Source organism: Puma concolor, chromosome B3, assembly GCF_028749965.1.
Source record: "Puma concolor isolate L17-30 chromosome B3, mPumCon1.1.hap2, whole genome shotgun sequence".
Classification (NCBI taxonomy): domain Eukaryota; kingdom Metazoa; phylum Chordata; class Mammalia; order Carnivora; family Felidae; genus Puma; species Puma concolor.
Window position 1 is genome coordinate 95,729,076 of NC_141672.1, and position 16,100 is coordinate 95,745,175.

The 16,100-nt window shown below is 41.5% G+C and overlaps 1 protein-coding gene and 1 pseudogene across 2 annotated transcripts in view; both read right to left on the reverse strand.

Annotated features, from left to right (window-relative positions):
• SPPL2A (signal peptide peptidase like 2A) overlaps positions 1-13,719 on the reverse strand; it is a 51,906-nt gene extending 38,187 nt beyond the window's left edge. For both annotated transcript variants that reach the window (XM_086710670.1, XM_086710669.1), the window contains exon 1: positions 13,474-13,719. In XM_086710670.1, the coding sequence (XP_086566796.1) occupies positions 13,474-13,539 (66 nt within the window). In that variant the 5' untranslated portion in view covers positions 13,540-13,719. The remainder of the gene's footprint in view (positions 1-13,473) is intronic.
• LOC112856564 (U6 spliceosomal RNA) lies at positions 1,724-1,824 on the reverse strand (annotated as a pseudogene).
• Positions 13,720-16,100: the final 2,381 nt, after the last annotated feature.

The window sequence follows — 16,100 nt, forward strand, 5'->3', positions numbered from 1 at the left end:
AAGATTAAGTTGGATGATGCAATTATTTGCACATTAAGCTCTTAGTAAATGGTAACTATTAGCATTAATAACACATCTAGCACTTTGCCAAGTACTTGTATCATGCAGAAGAAACATGAGATGACTGATGGTCGCTTAGGGTTTGGTGGGAAGTGGGGATAAGAGGTGATAGCTAAAGGAAATGGGGTTCCTTTCTTTTTCAAAAAGATTTTTTAGATCAGCTTTAGGGTCACAGCAAAACTGTGCAGGAGTACAGAGTACCCACATACCCATGCCACACACATGTACAGCCTCCCACTATCAACATCTGCACCAGAGGGGTACATTTGTTACAATAAATAAACATACAATGACACATCATTACCATCCACAGTCCATAGTTTACATTTAGGATTTACTCTTGGTGTTGTACATTCTATACATTTTGACAAACGTATGCTATTTATCCACCATTACAGTATCCTATGCAATATGGAATAGTTTCACTGCCCTAAACATCCTGTGTGTTCCACCTATTTGGTTTCTTTCTGAGGTGATGTAAATGTTTTAAAATGGACAGTATTAATGACTGCACATATCTGTGAATACACTAAAAGCCACTGCATTGTACACTTCAAATAGGTGAACTGCACAGTCTGTGAATTATAGCTCAATAAAGCTGCCCTTCTCCAGAGGAACACTACACAAGAAATTACAGTCTTACCAGGAAGATTGAAAACAAACCTGAAACAGATAAGCAAAAACATAATGTGATTAGTCAGAGTCTCTAATAAAAGCTTTAGTGTTCCTATGGTGTTAAAGATGTAAATTCTTGGGCCCTATTCCAGATCTACTGAATCAGAAACCCCCAGGCAGTTTATTTTTACAAGCCCTTCTGGAGATTCTGTTACTTGTAAAAGTTTGAGAACCATAGCTACAGGAGCAGTGCTTAAGATTTATTATACATACATATCACTTAGCAATCATATTAAATGGCAGATTTTGATTCAGTAGGTCTGGGTGGAGTGTGAGTTCTGCATTTTTAACAAGCTTCCAGGTGATGCTGATGCTGCTGGTATATGGACCACACCTTGAGTAGCAAGGCTCTAAGAGAACAGAGTAGTGGAAACCACATTACTGTCAGTCAATTAGTAGGGAAGCATAAAGAAAAGGCTTGAAACTCAGTATCCCCTTAAGCATTACAAACACCAAATTAGGTGAGACTTGTGGTCCACCCACATGCTACTGGTGTTAGATCACTTGACAAAGACCCTACGGTGTAAGGGCAGAATACCTTCCTTCACATCTTCCAAGTTACAGACATGGTGCTAAACACTGAATTTTCCTTTGTCATCAACTGTGGTCTGGCCTTCTATGACTTTATTCATTCAACCTTTAAAAATTATGCTTGCATTTTTTTTTTTAAGAACAGAAATTATCTTACAATTCTGAAGGTTACAAGTTGCACACAGATCTCATTGGGCTAAAATCTGAGTATTGACAGAGCTGCATTCCTTCCTGGGGCTCCTAGGGACAAATTCCTTTCCTTACTTTTTCCAGCTTCTAAAGACTGCCCAAGTCAGTTGGATCATGGCTCCTTTTCTCTCTCTTCAAAGCCAGCAATTTTGTTCTCTCTGATTGTTCTTCTATAGTCACATCTCCCTGACTCTCTTCTACCTCCCTCTTACAGTTTTTTTTAAATTTGTTTTTAAAATTTACATTCAAGTTAGTTAGCACATAGTGCAAAAAAGTGTGGACGAATTTGCATGTCATCCTTGTGCAGGGGCGGTGCTAATCTTCTCTGCATCGTCCCAACTTTAGTGTATGTGCTGCCGAAGCGAGTGCTGTATTTGCATTTTCAATCAGTAATGAAAACATTCTCTTCGTAAAAAGCTGAGTATCAAGAGCTTGAAGGGATTTAGACAAAATATTCTAGTGTCTTCATTTCGTGGCTCAAACGGTCCCCAACGACCAAAGTGAAGTGGTCTCGGGGGCCAAGATTAGAACTGGGCTCTCCAACACCCAGACCAGCAGTCTTCAACTCTGCTACCACATTAGGTTCCCTCATGCAGTTACATCCCCAAGCACCTCTTGGCGCCCAACTATCACTCTCCAGCTTTAACACTGGTCACCGGGATGCCCGCATTAGCTGTTAACTCCCTCTTCCGTGATACTGGTATGGGTCTTCTACCACCACTCAAGCCCCTCTAATTCCCCATTAGTTCCTCCCACATTCTAAATATCTGAAACTCTACGTCATTTCCTTATAGTCTTCCAAATAACCCCAGTTCTGGGGCTCTGGGCTTCATGGAATTCCTTTTCCTACGACAACTTCTTACTATTTGCCCTGTATCTTCCCTCTTCACATCAGTTCCTACAAGTACTGGGTGTGGACTCAAGCTTTCTTCAGGACAATCAAATCATCTATTTTATACCACTGTCGCTCTATATTCACATCTTACTTGATCCTTACCACAAGGTAAGTAAGTTTACTAGCCCATGGTATGAACTGGTGGTCCCTTTTTGGACTCAAATTTGTCTCCAATAAAACTTCATGGGATTCTCTGTTGCTCATGAACAGTTCCTATTACTTTATCCAGAACACCTGACTTCAAGCATATTCACTATCATCTTTTCAAACCAAAAACTAGTGATGTTTAAGTCTATCTTGATGTTACAGTTACCTATTCCTTTGCTTAAATAGCTTTTGCTATGACAAGTGTCAAATGATTACCAAAGGTCTAAAAAAGAACAACTACAATGATGTATATACTATACTCACATCCTTGCACATGTATTAGATCCCCATTTTCTGAGACCAATCAGACCTTAAACAAAGGGACGTGTACAGGAGCTTTTATTTCATCAGTATACTTACAGCGAGTCAGTCTCACACTGACCTTCATGTCCCTGTCTCTTGGGAGTACATCCATGCTTTACATTCTAGTCTCTAGGTAGTTCCAACCACGGGCATTTGAATTCCTAGCCTCTGTTCCAACAGCCTCCTGATGCTGACTCACCAGCCTAGTATTAACCTACTGAGAACAGGCCTGCTCTACTCCTGTCCAAGCTAATAGTGCGGTTCAAGGATTCTTCTTCGACCCTGGTTCCCAGGTTTTATTTGTCTTCCACCTTTCTTTCTTCTTCAAAAGATATCTTCTAGTATTGGATCTATTTTCGAAACTTAAGTCTTCACATATTCCTTTGGAAAAGAACAATTCTAGCTAAAAATTTATCTAACATACTACCACCTACCCTATATACATGTCATTCTTTGGGTCTGCCAGAGCTCTGTACCTTGGCCCATTGTCACCTGATCAAGTATAGCTCTGAATAATACAATGTTAACCTTTTCCCATGTGTATATTTAATTCCCTTAAAAAGCCTCAACATATTTGTCAAGCATGGTTCTTTTTTCCTGGAGATTATGCTCAGTATTCTGTGCAGCAATTTCTTTCCCTTTATTATAGATGAGTGCTTCTTGAACTTTAATATTCTTTTTTTGAAAACTTTTTTTTAATGTTTACTTATTTTTGAGAGAGAAACAGACAGCATGAGTGGGGAAGGGGCAAAGAGAAAGGGAGACACAGAATCTGAAGCAGGCTCCAGGCTCTAAGCTGTCAGCACAGAGCCCATTGCGGGGCTCAAACTCACAAACTGTGAGATCATGACCTGAGCCGAAGTCAGCCGCTGAAACAACTGACTTTTAAAAAAAATTTTTTTAATGTTTATTTATTTTTGAGAGAGAGAAACAGAGAGCATGAGAAGGGCAGAGGCAGAGAAAGACGGGGACACAGAATCCATCTCAAGTCGGCTCCAGGCTCTGAGCTGTCAGCACAGAGCCCAACACAGGGCTCAAACTCTAGAGCTGTGAGATCATGACCTGAATAGAAGTTGGACTCTTAACTGACTGAGCCACCCAGGCACCCCTTAAACTTTAATGTTCTTATTAAAATGCAGATTCTGATCCAACAGCTCTTAGGTGGAGCTTGTGATCATGCATTTTGAACAAGCTTCCAGGTGATGCTCTGATACTGGTCCATAGAGTACATGGTTATATACTTCATCATGAATAGCAGTGAAACTCACAAGTCTTCCAGACATTACTGAGATCCTCCTAGGAATTTTCTCAAGAGGTGAGTCACACTGTACCTGCAGTCTGCTGGTATAGCCAATGTTCATACTTTGGCCAGTAGTTCCCCCATCTCACCCAGGAGTTCCTTCAAAACTCTTCAGTATATGCATCACTGGGTCCCAGCTTCCCCATCCCTTTCTACATCTGTCAATTAAACCAGGTTCATGTTATTTGTATTGTTATCCATTAGATATACACAACCCTTCAGTTTCAAGGGGCAGTGTGTGAATGTAACCGTAATTCTCTCTCCAATTAACCCCCTGGCAATCTTCCTACATAAAATCTACAAATTAAATTATTTCTGTATTTTTAGACACCAAATACAAGAACTGGGGCTTGGGAGCAAATTTTGTTAATAAATAGAATTTATCTATAATGAAAATGAGTAATTAAAAAAAAAAGCTACATTCCTAAACCAGAAGATATAAAGTTGCAATGTAATCACTGAACGGTAAATGCAATAGGAGCAAGTCACCTATCACCCTTAAATCACTGCAATGTAGTGGGTATCCCTTTCTTTATAAACATCTTTCTCTTTACACAGTTACATAGTTAATAGCAATACAATAAAAGAGCTGAAAGGGGTCTCTATAGGAAAGATAGAGTTGAGGTTGTGTGTCTTGAATGACACACTCCGAAGTTAGGCCTAAATAACTTTCTGATCATTCACTATTATATATTTTCTATGCCTGTTTTCTCCCTGTTAAGTTATATAATCAACAACCTACATTGTTTCCATTCCTACTTCCAGGATTCAAAGTTTAAGGAAATGATACACTGGAAGTGACTAGACCCATACCCATAAAGATTAAGCGTAATCTTAACTACTTATTTAGTGGCTCAGTGGGGGCTGGGACATTAAATAGGTATTCACAGGAACTCAGAGAAGTCTATGGGCCATGGGAAAAGTAGAGCCAGCATCATTCCTTGCACTCAGAGAATCTGGGGATATGTAATGTTTAGGGGAAGAGGTATTAGGTATGGGAGACATTAATTTATTTGATACTTTGCAGTCTATGAGATGCTAGGGGAGACAGCAGAGAATGAGTCCAGTAGAGTTTCTCCTTCATGTGGATTATATTTTACTTGTTACCTAGATCTATCCTTCTGCTTGGTTTTCCCTAAGTAATCTTAGTACCTAGTGATATAACTCAACTGTTACAGAATTTATGATTTACACTAGAATTCACAAATTCAAGTAACTACAAGGCCAGGCAGGTAATATAAGTGCATAAAAAGTTGATCTAAGGCCATAGTGCATAGTAATATTTGGCAAATTCTGACCTAAAAACAAAAATTTTTAACAAAACTTTAGTATCTGGGGATAAGGGTCTGTACCTGGAGACTTTATGGTCTAGAGTTTTGTAAACAGACCCAATCTCAGGTGATTTTTAACCAAAAAGGTGATCAAATATATAATAAATATGACTTCTATCTTTAAGCCCTTTCTTATGAATAAATTTACAAATTTATCTTATCAGTCTTCTGATGTATTTTTGATTTATAAGAAAACATTAATGACCAACTTAGTGGAAAAATATCAAGGAATGTCTAGAAATCCTGAGTTCTACTTGTCTTTTTCAGGCTTTTCTGTATGAACTAGGACAAGTCATACCTTCCTGAACCTTCTCTGGATTATTCTGAGAGGGGATGAATGTGTAGATGTTACATTTTCACAGCCATCAGTGACTTAGAAAGTAAAGAGTGGGATGCATAATCCTCAGAGATAGCTCAGAGGAAAGAAGGAAAAAAAAAAAAAGTTGTGAAGAATCTAAAAGAAAAGAATGTCTAATATCTGGCTAATATCGGGCTACCATAACAAAATACCACAGACTGGGTGGCTTAAGTAACAGAAATTTATTTTCTCACAGTCTGGAACCTAGAAGTTCAAGATCAAGGTGCCAGCATAGCTGATTTCTGGTAAGGGCTCATTTCCTAGCTTGTAGATGGCTGCCTTCTCACTGTGTCTTTACATGACTGGGAAAGAGAGCAAGGCAACAATCCCATCATAAGGGCCCCACACTGATACCTCATCTAAACTTAATTATCCCCCAAAGGCCCCATCTCTAAATACCATCACACTGGGGGGGTCAGGGCTTCAACATAAGAATCTGGGGCACAAAATCCAGTCCACAGCATTTTGCCTCAGGGCCCCCAAATTCATTTCCTTCTTACAGGCAAAAAAAAAAATACTCATTTCATCCCAACAGCCCCCAAAGTCTTAACTCAGTCCAGCATCAACTCTATAGTCCAAAGTTTCATCTAATATCATTTAAGTCAAATATGGGTGAAAATTAAGATACAGTTTATTCTAAGGCAACATTCCTCTCCAGCTATGGAACCGGACAAGTTATATGCTTCTTTTTTTTTAATGTTTATTTATTTCTGAGACAGAGAGAGAACATGAGTGGGGGAGGGGCAAAGAGAGAGGCACACACAGAATCTGAAGCAGGCTCCAGACTCTGAGCTGTCAGCACAGAGCCTGATGTGGGGCTCGAACTCACAAACCGTGAGATCATGACCTGAGCCGAAGTCGGTCGCTCAACTGACTGAGCCACCCAGGTGCCCCAAGTTATATGCTTCTAAAACATAATGTAGACATTAGCATTCCAAAAGGGAGAAATCAGAAGGAAGAAAGTGGTGACAGGACTCAAGCAAGTCCAAAACCTAGCAAGACAAATTCCATTAGGTTTTAAGGCTCACGAATAATCCTTTCTGGCTCAATGTCCCACCTTCCAGGCCCACTGGGGTGGCAGCATCACCTCCATGGCCCTGTGGAGTCTGGTCCCCAAAGCTTCCAAAAGAAGCCATAAGGCCTATTGAGACTGAGGCAGTGGCCTGATGGTATCTGAATTGCCTTTGGGGTCATTTCTCCTTCTTGAAGAACAATCCACGTTCACAACCACAGAGCTCCATCATCCCATTTTGTCAAATCCAAGAAGTCCAACAGCCTTTCTTCATTTTGTCCAAACTCTGTATTTAGTTGAAACTGGCAGTATGTTTGCTCAAAAATCCTGAAACTCTTTATCAGATGGTTTTCTTTTTTTTTTTTTTTAATTTTTTTTTTTAACATTTATTCATTTTTTGAAAGGCAGAGAGAGACAGAGTGCGAACGGGGGAGGGGCAGAGAGAGAGGGAGACACAGAAACAGAAGCAGGCTCCAGGCTCTGAGCTGTCAGCACAGAGCCCGACGTGGGGCTCGAACTCACGGACCGCGAGATCATGACCTGAGCCGAAGTTGGCCGCTTAACCAACTGAGCCACCCAGGCGCCCCTATCAGATGGTTTTCTAGCCACACAGTATTCTTTGCAGAACAAGCTTCATTTTTTGCAATATGGATGGGCTGAGAAATTTTCCAAATCTTCAAATTCTAGTTATTTTTTCCTTAACAATTCCTTCTTTAATTCTTCTCTCTCCATTTGCATTTTACTATAAGCAGTCAGGAGGAATCACACTGCTCCATTAACACTTTGATTAGAAATCTCCTCCGCTAAATATCTAATTGCACTGCTCACAATTCTTCCTTCTACAAAACACCACAACACAGTTCAAAGCTCTTTGCCATTTTATAACAAGGATTGCATTTCCTCCAGTTTCTAACACCATATTCCTCATTTTTGAGACTCTACCAAATTGTCCTATTTCTAGCAAGCATCTCAAACCTCTTCTAGCCTCTACCCTGTTACAAAGCTGCTGACACAGGTTTAGGTATTAGTGAAGTACCCCACTCCTGGTACCCAAATCTGTCTTAGCTTGGGCTGCTATAACAAAATACCAGAGTTGGTACCTTGAACAGAAATTTATTTTTCTCACAGTTCTAGATACTAGAAGTCCAAGGTAAAGATGCCAGCATGGTTGGTTTCTGGTAAGAGCTTTCTTTTTGGCTTGTAGACGGACACTTTTTCACTGTGTCATCACATGGTGTGTGTGTGTGTTGGGGGGTGAGTATTAGGGGAGAGAGAGAGAACAAGCTCTCGGTTGTCTTTTACTTACAAGGCACCAATCCTTCACAAGGGATCTACCCTCTGACTTCATCTAAACCTACTTATCTCCCAGAGGCCCATTTCCAAATACCATCACACTGGGGGGTCAGGGCTTCAACATATGTTTGGGGAGTGGTGGAGAAGGGATACAATTCAGTCTACAACATAACAGCTCAGCATGTCTCTGATAGCTTGGGTAGCAGAACATACTTCTTTTCCTCAGGAGCATGAGAGAGGAGGGCAGAAAAGAAAGAATTAAAGAAGATTCTTTGACTTGGTGTAGTATACCAAAGGAATGCAGATTTCAGCAAGAGATTTCTCTGCTGGGGATCCTGATTATCACTTCACTGTAATAGGTTCAAGATGTAGCTATGTAACACTTCAAATTCTTTGAAGTAATGAAAAAATGAACAGAACTTTTGTAAAAACATGGAAAGGATTCAGGATTCTTCAGAGAACTCTGAAGCAACTTTAGAAAACAGATCCAGGCTAAACTTTTCTGATTTTCTTTGAAACATAACTCTGTGACTGAGTCCAAACACTGTGAAATAAAGGCCTAATAGTTGTGGCTAGGGATGGGGCTTGGGCTGGGGAAGCAAGACTGCGAAACAGAATCATGGCAAGGCCAAGAGAGAACTAACGATCTACCACACACTCTTCATTTCTAGACTTAACAGGTTTAATGGGTTTAGAAATCACCAAAACATCAGATGTACTGAAGCCTGAGTTTCACATACACAGTGAGGTCACAATGATGTAAAGAGGACAAGACGAGGAGGGTAGGCTACATGATGGTGAAAGGCCTTTCCAATACTAAATCCTCTGTGTTTTCTACAAGGATGCGGCAGTGGATTCTGGAGATTATGTGCTATTTTGTGCTGCTTGTGGATGAGGATAGTGGCCCTGTTGTTACATAACTAAAGGGAAAGTTGGTAGCAGTGCCAGCTGCAAGAGCCCAGAAAAGAGAAATGAAATAATTAAACTGGCATCATTAATTCAAATGAACTCAGAGAGGCCACCTAGAGCTGTAAGATTAAGGAAGAGTAATAAACTAGGGCTTCAGGGAGAAAATGGTAAGAAGAAAAAAAATCTGTAAGACTTCAGACAGTGTTGGAGGAAAGGAACTAGGTATCCAGTAAGTAAGCAGAAAGGAGAGAGAGTGCTCCTGCTGTGGAAAAGTATACCAGATTTGAGTTCCTCAGAAAAGGAAAGAGATTGTTTCAGGAAATTAAAGGAAGAAAGGGTCAAGAAGAAAACAAATCCACTGAAAAAGGCTTTACATATCAAAAAGATCTCACCAATGGATGCAAAAATCCTCAAGGAGATACTAGCCAACCGGATCCAACAATATATTAAAAAAATTATTCACCACGACCAAGTGGGATTTATACCTAGGATACAGGGCTGGTTTAACATCCAGAAAACAATCAATGTGATATATCACACCAATAAAAGGACAAGAACCACATGATCCTCTCAACAGATGCAGAGAAAGCATTTGACAAAATAGAGCATCTTTCTTGATAAAAACACTCAAGAAAGTAGGGCAAGAAGGATCATACCTAGAGATCATAAAAGCCAAATATGAAAGACCCACCGCTAACATCATCCTCAATGAGGAAAAACTGAGAGCTTTCCCCCTAAGGTCAGGAACAAGACAGGGATGTCCACTCTCACCACTGTTACTCAACATAGTATCTGAAGTCCTAGCCTCAGCAGTCAGACAACACAAAGTAATAAAAGGCATCCAAACCGACAAGGAGGAAGTCAAAAGTTTCACTCTTCACAGATGACATGATACTCTATTTGGAAAACCCAAAAGATTTCACCAAAAAACTGCTAGAACTGATCCATGAATTCAGAAAGTCGCAGGCTATAAAATCAATGCACAGAAATCGGTTGCATTCCTATCCCCCAATAATGAAGCAACAGAAAGAGAAATCAGGAGAATCAATCCCATTTACAACAGCACCAAAAACCATAAAATACCTAGGAATAAACCTAACCAAAGAGATGAAAAATCTCAACACTGAAAACTATAGAAAGCTTATGAATGAAATTGAAGCAGACACACAAAAAAATGGAAAAATATTCCATGCTCCTGGATTGGAAAAACAAATATTGTTAAAATGTCGATACTACCCAAAGCAATCTATATATTCAATGCAATCTCTATCAAAGTAACACCAGCATTCTTCACAGAGCTAGAACAAATGATCCTAAAATTTGTATGGAACCAGCAAAACATCCTGAATAGCCGAAGCCATCCAAAAAAGAAAACCAAAGCTGGAGGCATCACAATCCCTACTTCAAGATGATTACAAAGCTGTAATCATCAGGACAGCATGGTACTGGCACAAAAACAGACACACAGATCAACGGAACAGACTAGAGAACCCAGAAATGGACCCACAAATGTATGGCCAACTAATCTTTGACAAAGCAGAGCGAATATCCAATGGAATAAAGACAGTCTCTTCAGCAAATGGTGTTGGGAAAATTGGACAGCAACATGCAGAAAAATGAACCTGGACCATTTTCTTACACCATACACAAAAATAAACTCAAAATGGATGAAAGACCTAGAGGTAAGACAGGAAGCCATCAAAGTCCTAGAGGAGACAGCAGGCAAAAACCTTTTTGACCTCGGCCACACAGGGGGCACATGCATCCAAATTTTTATAGCAGTGCTATTGACAATAGCCAAAGCATGGAAAGAGCCCAAATGTCTATTGACAGATATACATACATACATAGACATACACACACACACACACACACACACACACACACACACACACACACACACTGGAGTATTACTCAGCAATCAAAAAGAATGAAATCTTGCCATTTGCAACTATGTGGATGAAACTAGAGGGTATCATGCTAGGTGAAATTAGCCAGAGAAAGACAAATATCATATGACTTCACACATATGAGGAATTTAAGATACAAAACAGATGAACATAAAGGAAGGGAAGCAAAAATAATATAAAAACAAGGAGGGGGACAAACATAATAGACTCTTAAATACAAAGAATAAACTGAGGGTTGTTGGAGGGGTAGGGGTAGGGGCCCAATGGGTAAGGGACATTAAGGAAGACACCTGTTGGGATGAGCACTGGGTGTTATATATAGGGGATGAATCACTGAAATCTACTCCTGAAATTATTGCACTATATGCTAACTAACTTGGATGTAAAATAATAAATTAATTAATTACATTAAAAAAAAAACTATCTTTGGTGAAGGATCAGTTTTGTTTCTGCGGTTATGAGTGCTTCTCTCCATGTTTCAAGGACTGATCCTGCTGTAAAAATGCAATTAAAATAAATAAATAGAAACAGGAGGGGCGCCTGGGTGGCTCAGTTGGTTGAGTGTCTGACTTCAGCTCAGGTCATGATCTCACACTCCATGAGTTCAAGCCCCGCATCGGGCTCTGTGCTGACAGATCAGAGCCTAGAGCCTGCTTCAGATTCTGTGTCTCCCCCTCTCTCTGCCCCTCCCCTGCTCATGCTCTGCCTCTCTCTGGCTCAAAAATAAATAAAAACATTAAAAAAAAAAAAAACTAGAAACAGGAAATAAAAACAGATGTAGAAAAAATACAACAAAGGATGCCTTTTTGCTCATTTTGCTGTTTGGGGGTGAGCAGGGAGAGGAGATTATGATGATTAGATTATGGAAGTCCAAATTATTTTTATTCCTACAAATTATTGCCTGAATATCTAGCATATCTTTATCCTCTGCTTCTTCCTCCTATAATTCTTTCCCTTGTCCTCCCCACATAGATACCAAATCCTGGAAGAAAAGACATATACCAAGTCCTGGTTTATGATAAATTTTCACTGCAACATTACTTACATTTTTTTTAAGTTTCCTAATATAGCCTTGTAAAAATTCTTTAAGCTCTAATTATCTTACATAAACATTTTAAAATGAAAAAAAAAAAGATTTTGTCAGTATATTCGCAGTCACTGGCACAGAGCCTGGCATATAATAGATGCACATTAAATATCTGCGGAGGAAAAGACAGTTGCCGCATCCCACGACAGCCCTGAAAAGACTGTAGGCTAGCTACAATTTTGAATATGGACGACCTTTAGATTTGTTAAGCCCTTGAAATTACACAAAAATTCTGCTGTCATCTTTTAGTGAGAGGGCTCAGGGGCTTTTGATAAGAATTTCAATGTGAGTTATAAGCAATTGATATATTATTAAATTAATTATAGTGTTGACAAAAGATTAGTGGGAATGTGGTATATAAGGTATATTCCTAAAATTAGCTGAAGTGGCTCAAATGAAAATTTGCAAGAGTGCAAAAACATGCAGACAAGTTGTATACCTAGGTTATAGTTTTATGTGTATTTACATACTACCTGAATTGTTATCTTTTAGACATACCATACATGGCAAACTACACCTCAAAGCTTCAGACTACACCGCCACTTTATTGTTCTTTTTATATTACACTTCCCCTCCACCTCACAAAGACAATTTTTAGATACATTATCTTCCATGTTCCTCACGTTGCCTAGCAAAGTTATGAATACACCAAAGGCACTTAACTATTTTACGTTCTGATTTTGGTTTTTCAATAAATGTTAAAGATACTTTTGTATTAAATATATTCACTAATAGTAATTCTTTAAACAGCAGAGGATGCAAAATACACTGTATCAGAGAAGTTACATATTCTAATGGAAAGAACTAGACAGGCACACACTATACCAATTCTGTGTCGATAAAGCTCCCAGAAGTTTCCAACCTGAAAATCCCTAAGTCAAATTTCCAAGAAATATAAAAATTGAAACACCAAACACACCGTCCACCCACCCAGTAATCAAATGAGGCGTAGCAGGAACTACAAGAGGAGGAAGACCAAAAAAAAAAAAAAAAAGAAAAAAAAGAAAAAAATCATCTGTATTCGAGCAATTAAATTAAAGTGCAGTCTTTGAACCGCTGAACACCCCGGGAGCACGTATTAATGTTTTTCTTCTTCCAAGGGTAAAAAAGAGCAAGATGCTGTAAGACGGGCTACACGATAAAACTCAAGAGGTCAATTTAAAATTCCCGGAACAGAGAAAAACTACAGACAACCCCGAAGGTCAAAGTAGCAAGAGGGGTTCCACAGAGAGCTTTCTTGGGGTGGGTATTTCGAAGACTTCAAAGGGCGGGAATGGGGGTGGGGTAGGAAGGCAGGAGAAACGAGGCTGAAGAAGGGGCGGCTGGAAGGAAAGGGAGAAACGGGAAGGGGGGCAGGCCGCTAGGGCGCACGCACTGGAGACGCCGGGTAGCAGCCCGGGGGTGGGGAGGAGAAGGGGCAGGGAGACCCGGCCCCGCCCCGGGGAGGCCCGAGCGCCCGGCCGTCCCCCTTACCAGCGGGAGCAGGAAGCCCCAGAGCAGGGCGGTCGCGGCCAGGGGCAGCGGCCGCTGCGGCCCCATCGGACTGCTGGGCGCCCGGCGGCGCGGCGCTTCTCGGCTGGTACAGTCTCCGGGTCCCGCCGCGGCGCTGCCTCTGGGGCCGGCACGGACGGGCGCGGGCGGCGGGGCTGGCTGGGCAGGGGCCGCCGCTGCTGCTGGGGCCGCTATTGCAGCGCCGACTTCCTCTTCCGGCCCCGCCCAGAGGACGCGGAAACCCCCGCGCGGGGCACGTGGAGTTCGGGTCCGCGCGCGCCGCCAGTCGGGCACTCTCCGCGCTCTCCGGTCCCGGTGATGGCAGGCAGCCTACTGTGGGTCTGGGCGTGTCTCTTTCCAGCTGCCTGACCTGAACTCTCTCCAGAGTCCGGGGAAGGGGGGGGGGTGTGTGGAGGGGGACACCGAAGCAACTTTTTCGATACCCTCTTCCTCGTAGGAGTCGCCGTGCGCCTGCTCTATACCCCAGTACCGACGCGGCTGCCAGGGCCAAAAATCTACGTGCGCTGAGCCTTAAGGCATCTGCTTACCGGCAGGTCCCTGTCACTCACACTTACATCCCCAGTCCGTCCACTGTCTCCAAAACCGCTGCGACCTCCGTATCCAGGCCACCGACCTTTCTCTCCTCCAAACTGGTCTGTTTACACGCTAGGCAGTGTAAACATAGCAGTCCTAGGTGTAAATCAGATCATGTCACTCCCCATCACGCTTGGAACAACATCGAAACTCTATTCTGTCCTACAAAATGTTCATAATATGGTTCCTGTCTTCTCTGACTCCATCTTCACTACTTTCCCACGCTTGCTTTACATCCACATGGGCCACTTTTTCTTTCATCTTTCGTACTCTTCTCAATACCGGTTTGCTGGCGTTCAGTTATCAGTTTAAATGTCACTTCCCCAGAGGAAACTTCCTGACATACCCCATCTAACGTAGCCATCCAGTCACTTTTATACCACATGGCTTACTTTAATTGTCTGCAAAGCACTTTTCACTCATATTCTTTTTATGTGTCCATTTATGATGTCACCTCCCACTTACTAACAAGGAGTGTCTTTGCTTTGTTAACTGCCATATCCCTTGTACCTACAATATCAGGTATAAAGTAGGTCCTCAAATATTTGTTGGATGAATAGTTAATACTGAGCCCTGAATAGGATGCTGTCCCTGCCATTCCACTGCTGAGTTTAGCAAGGGACACAGATGTGTGAGCAAACATAGTTCAGGGTGAATAGTGACTCTTTTGTCTGCACAAGATGCCTTGGGAGTATCAAAGGAACACATAAAAGGGGTGCCAGGAAAAGTTCCAACCTAAGCTGAGTCTAGAAGGGTGAGTTAATTTTAGCCAGGCAATGGGCAGGGAAAGGGGGAGACTTCCAGGAAGAGTGAACCATTAGTGTCAAAGCCAAAGGTGACATTGGAGGAACTGCAAAACTTGGGCTTGGCTGAAATTATGAGTGGTGAAAGATGAAGTGAGAGAAGAGGGCAGAGGCCAAATCACAAACAGATTGGGACGTCCTACTTGGGACTTTAGGCTTCATCCAGTTGTTGGAAAACAGATTAATAATAATTAGAGCAGTGACAACTTCTGGTGTAGAAAGCTCTCTGTGATGGCAGGCAGAGTGGCAGTTGGATTGAAACAGGGCAAGAGTAGGATCCAGGAAACCTGCTGGACAGCTGTGTAACCTAACCCAAGCCAGGGATAGTGAGGGCCTGGAAATGGGGAGAAGGAGGTGGATCAGAAAGATTTGTAGCAGAATTTGGTAACTGAGATGACATGGGAGATGAAGGAGAGGGAAGATTACTAGGATCCTGTCCTGGGCCATTTACTGAGATGATTGCCATGGGAGTTCGGTGGGGGTGGAGGGGAGATAAATAGTTTGGACATGTTTTGAAATACTTGTGGAACATCGATGTCAAATGTCTGTAGGTTGATGGCTAGGTTGGTTGGTCTAAGCTTAGTAGCACAATGAGGCCAGAATACAGGTCTCCTGCCCGTCAATCCTTAACTCTCTTTACACTTTCTAGCTGCTGAGGGCAAGTGAGTTTCCTCTTTAGTAAAATGGCTGTGATGGACTAGATGACTTCATCTCTAAATATTCCCTCCTGCCCATAGTGGCACTTTGCCTAGTGAATCTCCAGCGTGGCTCCTGAGGCTGTCTAACGATCTCTGGTTTTCCTGTCTACGTTTATGCCCACTTTTCCTTTTCAATTGGAGAATATTTTGTGCTTGTAGCCAAAGAAACTGTGTTATAGGCTAGTTCTTTGTGCAGTCTCTCTTTGCCTGCTTTAGTTTTCTCAGCTGAGAAATGTGGACAGTAATACCTGTACTGCCTGCCTCACATGATCGTTGTAAAAATTACATGATTTGTAGTGTGAGTAAAATTAACTCTGAAAAAAAATTTTTTTAAGTAGAAGGAGGAAAGGGAGAGAAGAAGAAAGAAAAGAAAAATAGAAGCTATGTTATTGCTGTTGCCCAAAGTATCAGCACTTATGACAAATCATAATTCTTCTGCCAGAATGGTGTCTTCTGGGTCAAAGTCCCTATGCGGGATGAAGTGAAGAAAACTGGGAGAGTTAATGGAAGATTA